This window comes from Erpetoichthys calabaricus, chromosome 6 (assembly GCF_900747795.2).
Source record: "Erpetoichthys calabaricus chromosome 6, fErpCal1.3, whole genome shotgun sequence".
NCBI classification, from domain to species: domain Eukaryota; kingdom Metazoa; phylum Chordata; class Cladistia; order Polypteriformes; family Polypteridae; genus Erpetoichthys; species Erpetoichthys calabaricus.
In genome coordinates, this window is record NC_041399.2 from 199951460 (window position 1) to 199969486 (window position 18027).

The window sequence follows — 18027 nt, forward strand, 5'->3', positions numbered from 1 at the left end:
TAATAAAAGGAATTGCTCTCAAATGATTGAATGAATGATGGTGTCTACACCACCCATGATCCCCCTCATTGACTTGGAAACACGTTTGGTTTTAAGAAAGAACACTGGTGCAGTCTTGTGTAAGTTTAAATAAAATTAAACTTGTTGAGGGTTGGTCTGGTTAAGAATCAAGATGCATGTCTTATGCCCTCTTAAATCATGAAAGGAAAGAACACAAAATAAACAATGTTCTTTTAATTCTAGTCATCACTTTTATGCTAAGGTATACCACACTATTTTTAAAGGAGCCTGTGGCAAAGTAATAACACACATTTTAGTGAATTAAATGTTAAAATATGAGGCATTAGTTTTTTGGAAAACAATGTTTTACTTGTGAGTGTACAAAGTAAACTCTTGATTTTTCTTTTCTCATGAAATTGCTAATGCTATGAAAACCTGCCGTCATGGTGGCCATCTGTAGGCCAAGCCCGGTTTCTTTCTTTTTTTTTTCTTTCCACTTTACCTCCCTTGGTGAGCAGGATTTGTAGGATGATGAGTCACTAGATCATACTCTACTCCTAATAGGGGTGTGTGTGTGTGTGTGTGTGCTATTTTTTTTAAAAAAAGTCCTATTCAGTCACACAAAAAGTCCACACAAAACAAAAAAATCCTTTTGGTTACTGTGTCAGTCAGCTATCTGTGCACAGCATTAGTATTCTTGTCATATATAGCATCAAGATTTGTAAAGTGGGTAAAAGGGTGGCCAAAGGCCATTCTAGCCTATATTCTGCCAGCTTAAAATGTGATTAAGTGTAATCCTTTTTACAAGTTGTTCTGCCCCAATGTGTTGGCCAGAACTCCTAGTGCTTGTTGCGCCCATATTAAAAGAAAAGCTCTGGAAAGCTTATGAGAGATCTCAGGTACAGTATAGGAATCTTTCAGTCCTTTAGAGTGACTCTTATAGAGGGTGGAGGAACACATCAGCTGTGCTAGCCGATGGATTTAATTATTTTTTAGGTCTGTTCAGTATAACTTGTCGCCACATTCTTCAGTTTTTGGTACACAAGTATTCTTCTGGAAAAATCAGTGTTAAACATTGAAAAGAAAGGCATTCCCATAATACTATGCACCGTATCATGGGAATGATTTTCATTTCTATGTTATACCCTGTATTTGCCAAAGTAGCAATTAATAATCTTCTTTGTACATATTCAGCATACGACTAGATAACGGACATGTGGATTATGTCACACAAGTAATGCAAGCTTTTTTCTTTATTACAGGGACATTTTTCACTTCATTTGGCATAGTGCAGCACTGGTCACCATTGGGATCTATTATGTCATGAAATTTTTTATATTGTTGTACATGAAAACATGAGATTAAAAATTTTTCCCTGCCATCACTATAAACTACTTGGATTAAGTAACATGAAAAAATATCTTTTGGGGTGGCATATTCCTTTAATTGCTTATTTTAGGTTTAAATAGCTGCATTTAGTTTTTACATGCTTCCTGTTGTCTTAACCAGCTACCAGCTAATCTTAAGAATCAAATGACAAGTGGCCACCAAGGATTCCTTCCAACTTAATTTCGTTTAAAAGTGTTTGTATATACATAATGAAGTATCTGTGTTATTAGAACAAATGAGAGAGAAAAAGGAACCACCAAGAAGTCTAAACCTGTCCCAGTCCACAAGAAAAAGGATAACGTTCTGAGAAAAAAAAATCTTATGTAGTGATAAAGATTTGTATTGGAAGAATAAATATACTAATAAGTCATATAATTACGTAGCAAGTTTCATTATCAGCAAGGACTGGCTGCTAATTAGGAAACTGTTTGGAACAAAAAATTGCAGCCACTTTGACCTTCCAGATTCATAATTGAGGACCCCTGCCCTATAGCTACCGTAGATACTCGTGTATTAGTCGATCTCGCAGATTGTTATCCAAAACCTGCAAAAGCTAATGCTCAGATTCAAGTATTTCACAGTTTAAAGAATTATTTAATGAAATTAGAAAAAAACTAGCTAATCAGCAATAGTATTGCTGGCTTATAATTATTTCAAAGACCATGGGAAACGGCAGATGACCAGTGACTTAACATCGTGAAGCGTTGAGTGTACAATGTCATTACCCAAATTCTATGGACAATTGTGTTGCCCCGCGGATAAGTTGATTCTGTTTTTTTGAATGAATTTTAAGGCATAAATTTTTTGACTTATACGCCAGTATCTGCGGTAAATTGTTTTTGTTTAACATGCAGAATGCATTCATAGGTCATCATAGTCATTCATCATTTTCACTCCTCACATCCAGAAGAGTGTCATAGTGGTGAGGTGACACACTGAGCTGGGCCGACCAGGCCTCCTTAACCTACAGCCCCTCCAGAGGCTCTCAGATTAAGCCAGAGATATTTTTCCTCCAGTGAGTGATGGGTTTATCCCCTCGGTCTTCTGTCAGTTGGCTGTGCCCTGAACACATGCTATGGTAGGCTGCAAGGGGGATGTTCAAACTAAAAGCACAAACTACATCAATTGGCTCTCATTGATCTGGAGAAGTAGGGGATATACTTTAATGTCCCCGCATATTGCTGAGCTTCTTACCCTGTCACAGAGTGCGAGTCCAGTAACCTTGCTCAAGAACCTAATTTTGGCTATTTGAACATGAAATGTCATTCTTTTGGTTGCAGTAGAGCTTTTGACCAGGGGTAAGGAGTGAGTAGAAGTGAGTAGAATAGCTGAAAGTTTTATTGGACCACTTAACATGCTTTTCTACCACATCATTTACATCTGCAGATCTAGTGCAGTGGCACCAGTTTTCTGATCCACATCAAGGTCACCTCTTTCTTCACCTGTGTACAGGATACAGGGATTCTCAATCTTCTCTGCCTTGGGCACCTGCTGCTCACTTACCTTAACAAAAAAGACATGATGTGGAGATAATGATTCTTATGCTAACTAGATCACATTAGCTGAGACCCTTTTAGCATCCTCTGGAGAGCAGTTTGATGAAGTCAAAATTGCAACATAATCTGCAAAAAGCAGAGATTTAGTCCTTAGGCTCAAAAACTAGACACCTTGTAATCCTCAACCTCACTTCGATGCCTTCAACACCCTTCTTCAAATGTTTCAACAAAGGTGTAGTTTGCAGTAGTGCACATGATTGGTGTAAGTTCGGAGTACATTTAACCCATACGTCTTGATAAGACTCTGGTGATTAGTAAAATAAACAAGGTTGTTATAAATATTTTAGATAGTAATATGTGTCCCACTTAAATTCATGATATTCAGAATACAAATGTTTTAAGATTTCATCTTTAATGTTAGATTATTAATAATGGTGCAATAGAAAATTTGCAATGCTTTTTATTTGTGTGTGTTTTTTATTTTTAATTATAAGGGGCTGCTTTGGTTAGTTCGTGACTACTTGTGGCACAATCAGCCTGTTGCCATAGGTACAGAAACACTGCACCTCTGATCAAGAAACATGAAGAGAGGTAGATGCACTTTAATAATAAGGAACACAATTGTCCAGACCATGCACTTAACTAAATGCTGACTTTTAAAATTCTGCTTTATTTGATTTTGTAATTGATTCATGTTTACGATGCACCTGTTCATGATATAAATACTTTGCATTAATGATTGCTAGAAAGAAATTATATTTAAAATGTCAATCACTTAGTGAGATATTAAGGGAAACAAACATCAGTATCCTTAGGTTTTTTTTTTTTTTAAGAGAACCATCTTAATTCACTTTTAAGTAGCTTTATGAAGGGACATATAGGCTCTTAAAGTTTTAATTCCCATCATTTTTCATTGCTTCTTTATTAGCGTACATTGGAGTCTTTTATTTTAAGGGTGGTTAGGGCTTTGAATTTTTTTTTTCTTTTTCTTAAATGGTAATTAGCAAATCCATCGGGAACAAACCCTAAAGGGAGATCCAATTCATCATAAAACACACAGTCACACGCCCATTTTGATTTCTCAGTTCAGAGACTTAGTGTGTTGGTTTGAACAACGTGTTGAGAGGAACATTTGAACCCTGTTAAGACTTTGCATGTGTCCTTGTTATATAAGTTGATCCAGATAGTAATGGACATTATTACTGTATTATTGTTTTGGTAAGCCAGATTGTTCAGAAAGTTTTGATGAGGCTGTCCAAGTTCTGCTTTTTATTTACTTTCATGGGTAATGGTCCCACTTCATTACACTTCCTTTTAAAAGTATGTCTTTCCATATGAGCTGAATTTGTCGAAGTATTGGCCATTAATATTTGTGAATTTCCCATTGGGATTAATAAAGTATCTGTCTGTCTGTCTGTCTGTCTGTCTGTCTGTCTGTCTGTCTGTCTGTCTGTCTGTTGTGACAGATTAAGGGTCTCTGTGACCCCTTGAACCTTCATACTAGACGTCAGACACCAGGTAAAAGTCCAATAATTATATTTATTTGGACAATTATGTGCACAAAGCACCCTCCACTCTTCAATACTCATAAATCACTAATCAATACAATAATCAATACACAATCCTCCACTCCCAGACGCATTGCCACCCTTCCACCCAGCTCAGCCCAACGTGTGGGATTTCCCATCGTCCTTTTATGTTCCCTGACCCGGAAGTGTTTCCCATCTTACAGTCCATGTGATTTCTTATCACTTCCGGGTCAGATAAAAAGTCCTTCTTTTCAACCCGGAACTTGCCTACGACGAACTTCCGGGTTATAGGGCACAAACAACTCTCTGGGCCTCCCTGCAGCGTCATCTGTTGGCCCCTGTGATATCCAGCAGGGCTGTAAAGGAAAACTCCATTGTCCATAATTCCCTGCTGGTCTTCGGGGCACTTCCATGCTACAGGGAGGGCTCCATCTAGCGGCCTGGGGGTATTGGCCAGGGTAAATGACCGGCCATCCCTCACACTGTCTGTCTGTCTGTCTGTCTGTCTGTCTGTCTGTCTGTCTGTCATATAGTGCCTTTTCTATCTATCTATCTATCTATCTATCTATCTATCTATCTATCTATCTATCTATCTATCTATCTATCTATCTATCTATCTATCTATCTATCTATCTATCTATCATATAGTGCCTTTCACATCCATCCATCCATCCATCCATCCATCCCAGGAGAATAAAGAAAATGATTTTAATCAGCTATCACTTCTGAAAATTTGAAATCGCAAAAATGGCAGTAAGGAAAGCATACTGATGACCATTACTGATTCTTTGAGGAAAGCAGGCTGCTTTCGTCAAATCAAAATAATTTAATCAAATATCATACTTTTGTTTAAAGCCATCCCATCCTTTAGTTGCGTAATGTTTTTTTTTTTGTACAGACACAGAGGGACTCAGTGGTACCTCATACAACAGAGGTGGTCTCCTGATGAGGGGCTGATTTCTTCTGTGAAGATTTCTGCACATGAAAAAGCTGCATTTAAATTGTAGGTGTATTGGTTTCTAGTTTAGCTGCTTGTCCCTCTTTCATCTGCTGCTGTTTCTGGATTATGTTACAAAATGTCTCTTATTCTTTCATACGGTATTGAATAACTAAAGCTACTGAAGTTGAAAATTGAATCAAGCTTAGGTGAATTGTGTTGCCAAGTGCAGGTAAATTGTGGGAAGCTGGTGTATTTTGCAGTGCATCAGATCATGTTTAAAATGAACCTCATCATTGAATTTATAAATCGCTGTTAGCTGTCACTTGTCAGAGGCTAGTGTTTCAAGGCTGCTTGACAACTTGGGCACTATACAGTTTGTGGGTTGCAGTTCTGTGATTCTATCTACACATGATCGAATTAGAATATGCAACTGTCAGTAAACCTTTCTTTGATTCTTAATAATAATAATAAAAAAATGTATTTATATAGCGCCTTTACCATGCTCAAGGCACTTACAGAATATAATAGAACGGCAGGGTATACAGTACATAGCATTGTACAAACCAGATAAATAAATAAAGAAGATTATGACAGTGAATTCAGAAAAAAAACAGACAACATAATCGATGGTCTTGCACACACACACATACAGGTTACATGAGCATCTTGACAGAGAAGTAAACCGAGAGAAGGGTAATAAAGTTATAGTAAAAATAACTTGGAAGCAAAATCATCTTTAAGGCTTTGTTTATAGCTAATACTGGATTGTTCAGTTGCCAATGTATCAGATATTGTGGCTTTAATTTGCAACATCTAGACAATACAACAAGGAAAGAATTTGAAAAATATTTGCTTCTGCAGCAAGTTCTGCTCATTCTTGTCTAAAACCAAACACATCCACTAGAAATTCTAAATTAACTCTTACAACATCGTCAAATGCTGACTCAGTGCTGTGCCCCATGTATCCTTTTTGATGTAATTATGACACCCACTTTTAAGTGTCCTGGATATAAGATTTTCCACCCGTAACCCACCTGTTTTAGATTCATTAACCATCTCAACTTGTAGTACCGATGATCATTGCAGAAGAAATGACATTTAGGATGTTTTCATGGATTGTAAAGAAAGAACGTACACTAAATGGAAAGTAAAACCCATTAAAGTCTGCTGGGTCAAAGCTGACCCAAAGGACTTGGCAGTTTTCATTTTATGCTACAGCTGTTCAAAAATGTTATATTTGTAAATATTTTTGCCTTTTGTAAAGTTAGGACACTTTATTAAAATTGTTAAATTTCCAGGTTAAAAAGGTGACATCTTTGAGTTGTCAATGGTTGGTCAAAATGGACGTGAAAGACAGGACAAGGTAAACTTTTTTTTGAAAAGTATACACATTATGGAGATGCTTGCATTTATTTTTTTTTTCTGTTTATTAATTAGGGCAAATGGAGGAAAAGTCACAAAGTATTGAACCCTAAACTTCACTGGCTCAGTTTATTATAATATTTTATATTAGTTCACCCCCTAAAAATTGGGATATTGTAGTGCTTAAAACTCTGTAGCATATATTTGAAATTCTTGCACGGTATCTTGAGCATTTAAAAATTTAGTTGGAAGAATCGATTTACCATCTTTTGGCATGGTGTCATCTTTTTCTTTAATCAGTAAATCAGAAAAAGAGCAAAAAAGTTCTTAGAAATTTGTGTAGCCTTTTTTTTCTATTACAGTAATAAGACAAGTTTGTTTTTATTTAGTTAGATTTAATCCATGTAAATACGTACTTGTAATATAAGATAAATAAAATTCAAGAGTGTAAAAGAAAAAACTTATCACACAAGACTGCTGAGACTGTATATTCTTTGACTCAAGTAGTCTGGTACATTGTAACACTGAATTAATAAGGGTGCAATCATTGCACTGTTTTGCTTCTCTTTTATTGTTTGGACTTTGAAATAAACAGCTTGGGGAAGACAATAAAAGATTTATTTTAAAGGTCTGTATGGCATTGATATGGGAGCAGTGAAAAGCATGACTCCACTTTTAATGAACTTTGTTACTTACTACAATTTAGTTGGCTTATTGGCTTGTTAATGATTTGTATGCTGAGCCATGACATAAACACTGATGGTGCAAATAAACTTGCTCCAAATTGCTTTTGGGAACTTTTTGGCATATATTTTTTAAATACTTGATTTGCATTGCTATATTCCTTAAGCAAGGAATGAAAGTTTACCATACAGCCTATTAAATATTTTTAAAGAAAGGCAAACAGAATAGAGTACAAACTACTTAACGCTTTGATATACAGTGAAAATGAGATGAAAATTGATTTGAAGTGTTTTGCACTTATAATTGGCTTTTTGATTAAAGAAAAAAGGTTCAGGAGAACACAATAGGAGGTGGAATTTACAATTGCTCTGAGACTAAATGTTGCTGAAAAGTAATTATTATGTTCAAAGTTGCATTTATATCTGTTCATCAAATACCATATTTTTATAAAGAACACTTAGCATAAAGGAAAATGCTTGCAAAGGCTCTCAAGTGATTTAATCAGGATATTTGAATGTGCCTGCATTCAGTGCCAAAGAAGAAGTTGAAAACAGAGTTTCACAATTACCTGACTTTTTTGGCGTGCACATTTTAAGAGTCGTCTTTGGGGTCATCTTTATCGTATTTTTCATTTTATGATGCGCCAAATGTTTTCAGTTGGTGAAAGGTCTGGACTGTAGGCAGGCCAGTTCAGCATCCGGTCTTTTCTTCTACAAAGCCATGCTGTTGTAATAGATTCAGTGTGTGGTTTAACATTGTCTTGCTGAAACATGCAAGGCCTGTATACCAATCCAGAACCTTCAGTTTGTATTAACAACATTTGTTCAGACTACTTTAAACTAGAACATGGTACCAGACAAGGATGCCCCTTATCACCACAACTTTTTGCAATCGCCATTGAGCCACTGGCAGTTCACTGTCGAAATGCTTACCAGATAAAGGGGATTATCAGAGAAGGACTTGAACAGAAAATTTCTCTATGTGCAGATGATATGTTACTGTATATATCAGACCCACATAATACTGTGCCTGCAGTCCTAACAGCACTTACAGAATTTCAAAAGATCTCTGGTCTCAGAATTAATTTGAATAAAAGTGTGTGCTTCCCAGTGAATTCTCATGCATACAATATTAGATTGAACACCTTCCCTTTTATCATTGCGGATCAGTTTAAATACCTAGGGGTAAACAGCACAAGTAAACATAAAGCTCTTTATCAGCAAAATTTCACTATTTGTATGGAAAAAATTAAGCAAGACTTGCATAGATGGTCAACCCTTCATCTCACTCTAGCTGGAAGAATTAATGTTGTTAAGATGAATATCCTTCCTAAGCTTCTCTTTTTATTTCAAAACATTCCAATATACATCAATAAATATTTTTTTAAACAATTAGATTCAACCATAACCTCATTTATTTGGAATTTAAAACATCCACGTATCCAAAGAGTGACCCTACAAAGACCTAAGGCAGAAGGTGGCATGGCTGTACCTAACTTTCAGTTTTATTACTGGGCAACAAACATACAAGCTATAAAAACCTGGACATGGACACAAATAGATGAACATACACAGACTTGGTCCGCAATAGGAATAAAATTCTGCAGTACTTCTTTATATTCCCTGCTTTGTGCCCCTATGAATGCAAATCGCCAATATACTAACAACCCAATTGTGCTTCACTCACTCAAAATATGGAACCAATGTAGGAAGCATTTTAAGATAGAGAAGCTTTTATCTGTGGCATCTATGCACGAGAACCACCTTTTTCAACCCTCGCAAACATATGCAGTTTTTACTATCTGGAAAACATTTGGGATTAAATCACTTAGAGATCTTTACATAGACAACGTCTTTGCATCCTACGAACAATTACATTCCAAATTCAACTTTACAGCAACACATTTCTTTCACTATCTTCAAATTAGAAACTTTGTTAAACAGAACCTGCCCGATTTTCCCCATCTCTCACCTCCCTCTATGCTGGAAAAAAATATTGCTCAGCTTCAAGGATTCAGACAGCATTTCTGCAATATTTAAAACCATTTTACAGTCCCTCCCTTTCAAAGATCCAAGAGGACAGTGGGAAAAGGATCTCTCACTCCATATCTCAGAAAAGGAGTGGAAGGTAGCAATGCAGAGAACTCACTCGAGCTCCATATGTGCAAAGCATATAATTATTTAACTCAAAATTATATATATCGAGCACATCTGTCTCATTTAAAATTGTCCAAAATGTTTCCAAGGCAAGATCCAACCTGCAAATGCTGCAATCAAATTCCAGCCTCATTGGGCCACATGTTTTGGGCCTGCGCCAAATTAACATCATTCTGGGCCAAAATCTTTAAATGCCTTTCAGACAGCCTTGGTGTAACAATCCCTCCTAACCCATTAACAGCTGTGTTTGGTGTTGTTCCAGATGGGTTTAAAGTGGAGAAGGACAAACAAACTGTAATGGCCTTCACTACACTATTGGCACGTAGACTTATCTTGCTCAACTGGAAGAATCCTAACTCTCCTCTTTTAAGTCTGTGGGTAACTGATGTTTTATACTATTTGAAATTGGAAAAAAATCAAATTTTCACTTAGAGGATCTGTACAGAACTTTTTCAAAACCTGGCAGGATCTAATCAATAACATCTTAGATTAAGCCCTTAAAGCACTGAGGAAGCAGATTCTCTCCCCATTTCTTTTTCTACTCCATTTATCTTTAGCCGCTTATTAAACTCATCGATTTGCGTATTTTTACTAGCTTTAAGATTCATTCTGTTGGCCATGCTCTCTTTCTTAGGGGTGGGGTTGATTTGTTTTCAATCCTATTTTTGTAAAAATTGATCTATTTGTATGGAATGATTACAATAAAATTATAAAAAAAAAAAAAAAAAAGAAACATGCAAGGAGTTCCCTGAAAAAGATGTCACCTGGATGGGAGCACATGTTACACTAAAACCTGTATATAACTTTCAGCATTGATGGTGGCTTTCCTAATGTACAAGCTGCCAGTTCCATAGGCACTAATGCACTCTCATACTATCAGAGATGCAGGCTTTTGAACTGGGCGCTGATTGTGTTTGTGCTATTGTGTTCAAGCTGGATGGTTCCTCTCCTCTTTAGTCTGGAGAATGCAGCGTCATTGTTTTCCAAAAGGAATTTCAAATTTCGATTTGTCTGCCGACAGAGTAGTTTTACATTTTGCCTCAGTTCTTTTTAAATGAGCTTTGGTCCAGAGAAGACACCAGCGTTTCTGAATCATGTTCACATATGGCTTCTTCTTTGCATGATAGAGCTTTAACCTGCATTTGTGGATGGCACGGCGACTGTGCTCATAGACAGTGATTTCTGGAAGTGTTCCTGAGCCCATGCAGTAGGTAGTGCAGTCCATGACAGAATGAGGCTTGTATTTAATGCAGTGCTGCCTGAGGATCATGGACATTCAGTGTTGATTTTCGGTCTTATCTGTTGCACACAGAGATTTCTCAAGATTCTCTGAATCTTTTTATGATATTATGCACTATAGGTGATGTGATATTCAAAGTCTTCTCAATTTTACATTGAGGGACGTTATTCTGAAATTGTTCCACAATTTCTAGACAGTTTTTTGCTTCTGAGAGACACTGCTTCTCTAAAATGCTCTTTTTATACCCAATCATGTTAGTGGCCTTTTGCCAATTAGCCTAATTACTTGCACAAAACGAGCTAATATTTTTCAATGAAATAGTAAGATGTTTCACTTTCAACATTTGATGTTTTTGATGTGTTCTATTGTGAATAAAACATGGGTTTATTATATTTGCAAATCATTGCATTCTGTTTTCATTTACATTTTACACAGCGTCTTAACATTTTTGGATTTGAGGTGTGTGTGTGTGTATGGACATACTGATTGGATTTTAAATTGCTGTGCAAACTTGCTGAACTTTTGGGCTTTGTTGGCAAAAATCCTGTTATACCTTTTATAACCTTTAATAAGATACTGTAACTAACTGTATTTAAGTGAGAAACAAATGGATCATTCCTTGAAAATGTAAAAAAAAAAAAAAATACTTTCCATGTACATAAAGTTTGGTATCCACTGGACATTAATTAATTGCCAAATTATGAACTGATTAACTCATTGTGTAATCACCACCTTGTAGTTCTCAGTACTAGAAAAGTTTATGTTGAAAAATCTGAACCATCTCTTGTAATGAAAAGTTAGGTGTGGCATCTTATACTACACTGATCCTTTGTTGCCTCATTATATTTAATTGAAAGAGTTCTTATCTATCCATTATGTCACTGTAGGAAACGTATGTACTTTTCTATTTAAAATTAGAAAAAAAATGTTTTTCATCCAAAGAACTGCCATAAGCTTAAGGATGAATTAACGTTGTCCTCAAATAAAAGTAAACATGCTGGGTATCTGCTAACCTTTCAAATGATTCAGTACCTTTGAAAGACAATTACATATTGGGTTATCCAGTTTTTTAGGTTTCCAGATGAGCTGGGGATGGTGTTAAAATTGAATTTGATATTAACCATAACATCATAACATTACCTATTATAGAGTTACATTTATTTTAATGTACTTTTCATTCTAGTTTTCTCCTGCCGTTCTCCTTTCTGTTGTAGAAACTCATAGCTAATTTTTAGAGAGTGTTAAGTGGAGACTACTGTTAAAGCCCATTTATACTTTGCAGGTTACTGATTCAGCATAATAGTGAGCATGCGATCAGTTGTCAATGGCCACTGAAGCTGCATTTAGCATACAGCATGCCATGACACTATTTATACCCCCATATCCATCCATCCATCCATCCATTATCCAACCTGCTATATCCTAACTACAGGGTCACAGGGCTCTGCTGGAGCCAATCTCAGCCAACACAGGGCAGGAAACAAACCCCGGGCAGGGCGCCAGCCCACCGCAGGGCACACACACACACACACACACACACCAAGCACACACTAGGGACAATTTAGGATCGCCAAATTGACCCGGGAAGAGAACCCGAGTCTCCTAACTGTGAGGCAGCAGCGCTACCCACTGCGCCACCGTGCCGCCCTATACCCCCACAATACACTGAAAATTGTCACATCACATCCTTGTGCCACATCCTGTATTTTCATTTGGAAATTTCAAACCTGCTGTGTATTCCCATCAGCTCACAGACTTGTCTCTCCCCCTTTTTATTTATGTCTACTGCTTGTCAGTCATCTCAGTTTGATTATTTCACAGGTTATGAGAGAGACAGTGGTGTTGTCAGGAATATTTATTATATTTTCTTACCACAGAAACCAAAGCTCTTTGTGATATCAATGGTGTTATTTATAGGCTACGTTTCAGATCACATACTTCTATAGTACATACTGAATAGACCCCCTGACCTATTACTCGCCACAGACTTCGTGCATGGGTGTACTTGACTAATTCTAAAAGAAATAGTTCCCGATGGGAGCATGCAAAGTAAATATAGTAAAGGTCTGAGTACTGAGCCCTATGGGGCACCATATTTAATTTCTGATATTGATTATGGTCTACATATATTTATAATTTTTGACTAGAACTACCACTTTAATATATGTGAATGTTAATCACTGACAAAACAAAAGAGAGTAAAACAGCAAAATGTATTTTGATTTATTTGTTTACTTTTTGTTTCAGCTTTCTTCTCTTTTCATTTCAGGGTAAACCATATGTGTTTGACCGGGTATTCCAGTCCAGTACATCACAGGAACAAGTGTACAATGCTTGTGCCAGACAGATTGTTAAAGGTAAGGCCTAAAACCATATCTGATTTTTGCCTGTGTTTGTGATACTCAGTTTCCTTCCTTATAACACAAAAGTAAAGTTTACTGTTTTAGTACTATTATGAGTATAAGTATAGGTGTGGATTGTTTCCATGCCGAGGACTTTCATCCTGTTGAGAGCTGCAACCTGACTTGGGCTATTGGGGTGGGATAGGATGACTTTGAAGTCGTGGTATGTTATGTATGTATGCAATGTTAGTCATTTGTGAGGCTGTGAGTAGCAACCATTTTTTTCAGTTGTCAAAGCATCTCATATTTAGTAAAACTAAAAATCAGATTAAATAAGTAAATTAAACAATATTAGTGAGATATATTTCTGAATAATAAAACACTTATTTGATATATATCTTGTGTATCAGTAGAGCAAACAAATAACTTTTAGTACATGTAGTAGTTTGAACATGTTTGAACAGAATGGGAGTAAGTAAAATGTGGGTGATATAGTTAAACCTGTTAACAACCGCCATTTTAGAATTTGAATAAATTAACATTATTCATCTTTCTTCTCTCAGCAAATATCTGATCATTTATGTGAGGTACCTTGTAGTCAAAAGTCAAACTGCTTGAAAGGAATTTTGAATTGACAAATGGGATGACAGAGGCTTTTGTATGTTACTTATCAGCTAATGTGTCCTGAATGTGGAAATGCAAACAAAAGTTTGCAACAGTAAATGTTACGTACTTTACACAGTCACTTGTTGACAAACTTGATTTTAAAAGCATTATTATAAAAGCAGCTTTAGATAGATAGATAGATAGATAGATACTTTATTAATCCCAATGGGAAATTCACATTCTTCAGCAGCAGCATACTGATACAATAAATAATATTAAATTAAAAAATGATAACAATGCAGGTGAAAAACAGACAATAACTATGTATAATGTTGAATGTTAACGTTTACCCCTCTGGGTGGAATTAAAGAGTCGCATAGTTTGGGGGAGAAACGATCTCCTCAATCTGTCAGTGGAGCAGGACAGTGACAGCAGTCTGTCGCTGAAGCTGCTCTTCTGTCTGGAGATGATACTATTAAGTGGATGCAGTGGATTCTCCATAATTGATAGGAGCCTGCTGAGCGCCCTTCGCTCTGCCACAGATGTTAAACTGTCCAGCTCCATGCCAACAATAGAGCTTGCCTTCCTCACCAGTTTGTCCAGACGTGAGGCGTCTTTCCTCTTAATGCTGCCTCCCCAGCACACCACTGCGTAGAAGAGGGCGCTCGCCACAACTGTCTGATAGAACATCTGCAGCATCTTATTGCAGATGTTGAAGGACGCCAGCCTTCTAAGGTAGTATAACCGGCTCTGTCCTTTCTTGCACAGCGCATCAGTATTGGCAGTCCAGTCTAATTTATCATCCAGCTGCACTCCCAGATATTTATAGGTCTGCACCATCTGCATACAGTCACCTTTGATGATCACTGGGTCTATGAGGGGTCTGGGCCTCCTAAAATCCACCACCAGCTCTTTGGTTTTGCTGGTGTTCAGGTGTAGGTGGTTTGAGTCGCACCATTTAACAAAGTCATTGATTAGGTCCCTATACTCCTCCTCCAGCCCATTCCTGATGCAGCCCACGATAGCAGTGTCATCAGCGAACTTTTGCACATGGCAGGACTCCGAGTTGTATTGGAAGTCCGATGTATATAGGCTGAACAGGACCGGAGAAAGTACAGTCCCCTGTGGCGCTCCTGTGTTGCTGACCACAATGTCAGACGTGCAGTTCCCAAGACGCACATACTGAGGTCTGTCTTTAAGATAGTCCACGATCCATGCCACTAGGTATGAATCTAATCCCATCTCTGTCAGCTTGTCCCTAAGGAGCAGAGGTTGGATTGTGTTGAAGGCGCTAGAGAAGTCTAGAAACATAATTCTTACAGCACCACTACCTCTGTCCAAGTGAGAGAGGGATCGGTGTAGCATATAGATGATGGCATCCTCTGCTCCCACCTTCTCCTGATATGCAAACTGCAGAGGGTCAAGGGCGTGTTGAACCTGTGGCCTAAAGTGGTGAAGCAGCAGCCTCTCCATGTTCTTCATCACATGTGATGTCAGAGCAACAGGCCGAAAGATGTGTTGTAAGTGCAATGCTGCAAATAGAAGTATCCTGAATAATTTCTGTTATTGGTTGATATTGTAAGGTTTGAATTTTGATGTTGGTAGATGTTTTGATATTAGTAGAACTGACTCAGCAATGTTGATGTTTTAATTTCTGAAAAAAAGAAGTGTGAATATATTGGGCATGTGCACATGTTAAGGTAAAATAAATTAAGATAATGCTAGTCTTACTTCCACCCAGTCTATACAATCTGCATTATTTGTCACATGGGGAAAGTCTGTCAAAAACCCAATAAAACTCTATGAATTATTAGAGTACAATAATACTTTTTGTGAAGTGAGCACCTCTAATACTTGCACAACCTATCAGAATATTAAAAAAAAAAATTCTGGAGGGATTTTTGAGCAGGGGCAGATGTAATGAGTTGAAATCCTTATATCCTGGGGACATGTTCATCCGAAGGACGTTCAAAAAGTTTCCACACTTTTATATTTTCATTACAAATGGTGAAGGCGGGAGGAGTAGTAATTGGGCATTAAAAAGTTGGATGACGTTGGGAAAATTGCATTGCAAACAAAGGTTCATATGTAGAAAAGTGATGTAATTTGTTTTTGAAATTTTTAATAGAGTAAAAAAAAAATTGTGGAAACTTTTTTTAACATCCCTCGTATATGCTGGATGTAAGTGACATTTTAGTAGGCTAATGTACTTTTCATATTTATATAACAGGCTTTCATAAAGTTTATTTTAATGTTATTGGCATATTATTAATGGAAAATAAGATGTATATAATGTAGTTTGAAATAAATCGACTATTACAGTTTATATGAAATCTTTATTCCAATGACACAATTGGTCAAATTGTACCCTAGCGTAATCTAAAAATTGTGAGATGATGTTGATTTCTGCATTTTCACAGATGTTCTAGAAGGCTACAATGGCACAATATTTGCATATGGACAGACCTCTTCTGGGAAAACACATACAATGGAGGTAATTTCCATTATGTCTTTACTGTATATTAAAATTATTTCTTACAGTAGATTTAATAGACTCTAAAATTGCAAAGACTACTTTAATCCATCCATCCATCCATTTTCCAACCCGCTGAATCCTAACTACAGGGTCACGGGGGTCTGCTGGAGCCAATCCCAGCCAACACAGGGCACAAGGCAGGAACCAATCCTGGGCAGGGTGCCAACCCACCGCAGGACTACTTTAATAATGTTTTATATTGGATATAGATATTAATAAGCATTAATTGTGTTTGAATCAGAGTTTTGAAGGTTAAAAAAAATACCACTGCTTAACACATTTTATTTTATTAGTGTACTTGATTGTGTGTTTAGCATCATTTGTAAATGGCAAATCATAAGGGTACAAAAGAGAAAATAAAGCAGACACCGTCATACAAGATGTTCCTGTCTTAAGCTCATTTCTTCTATTTTGAAAGTTCAAATTAAAAATATGTTGCTGTATCATTTTATACTATGCGTGTATATATCTGTGTTTGTATATATAAATAAAATAAAAAAGCAAGAGAAAGATCTCTGTCAGGAATAGACACTTCCATTTTTTTAGTTGGAACCTTAAATTTTGACAAAATTTTTAATAGTTTTGGTCATAACCATAAAGGGGTCTGACCGCTATGTGACCCAACCCTAACTTTCAAAATGGCACCCGTTTGAAAACAACATTTTTGAGCATATTTCTGCACATAATTTCTCTGCATGGAAAGATTAGTGAATGAAATCTTAGGGTGCATAGCAAGACCTGCTGAATTGATTAAGGGTAGCTCCAAGTCCCTGGCCCAAATACGACCTGAGATGTGATTTTTTTTTCCGGTCAGAACCATAAAAGGGTCTGACCCACATATTCCAATGAGAGTTGGATTTCCTTTGACATTTAAGGAAAGTTGCAATTGAAAATGTCAGAAAGTTCAAGTTGAGAAAACTACGATTCAAAGAAAACTAATATGAAGGAGCTCCAAATCTTTTACTCTGTATGTTTTTTTTATTCTGAAGTTTTGTTTCACATTCAGTATAAAGAAATATATACTTAATTTCCTTATTTTCTAATAAAGCATTTCTGTATTTTGTATTTCTTATTACCTAATAAGATGTTGGGTGGCTGGTTTTGGAACATACCTTAAATCCATGCATTGTGCGGGCTAAATTCTAGAATATAAAATGTGTTAGAAAGACCAGAAAAAATAATTTAATTTTCTTTAGATATTCAAATATTGTTCACATGACTGTGATCCTTTTTTTTTTTTTTTTTGAGCCAAACCGAGCTAAAAGTAGTTTTAGAGAAGCTGCCCTTATGTCTGAACAGCTGGATAGTCAGTCTATTTATTGCCTTCCCTCCCACTTTATAAACATGCTGCTGCTTCCTTTGTTGAGTCTTGGCTCCATAAAGCTATGCCAAGTCCGGTTTGTCTTTTGTCCAGCCTTTACCTTTTCCTGTTTCTAATCTAATCATCCTTTTATTATGGGTTACAGTGTCAGTTGATCAGTGCAACAAGTGCTTTTAGCAGGTAACTTGCAAGTTCATAAGGTACTTAAATCTAAATCTGTAAACAGAATACTGAATCCTAGCAGCCTTAAGACTCAAATGTATTTTTAATTCTTACAAATCTATTAATCCTTTTAATCCTTTCCTTAGCTATTAATAGGGGGTAGTGGTGTTATTAGGTATGTAATTTTTTATGAATTCACACAAAAGATTATTTGATATGCTGCACATGCAGTTAAACTTTGACCAGTGGTTAGTCATATCTGTC

At 36.6% G+C, this 18027-nt stretch overlaps 1 protein-coding gene across 1 annotated transcript in view; it reads left to right on the forward strand.

The window, feature by feature from the left end:
• LOC114653791 (kinesin-1 heavy chain) overlaps positions 1-18027 on the forward strand; it is a 100253-nt gene that overhangs the window by 28725 nt on the left and 53501 nt on the right. Inside the window, exons 2-3 of the mRNA XM_028804308.2 lie at positions 13066-13153; positions 16165-16238. Of these exons, the coding sequence (XP_028660141.2) occupies positions 13066-13153; positions 16165-16238 (162 nt within the window). The remainder of the gene's footprint in view (positions 1-13065; positions 13154-16164; positions 16239-18027) is intronic.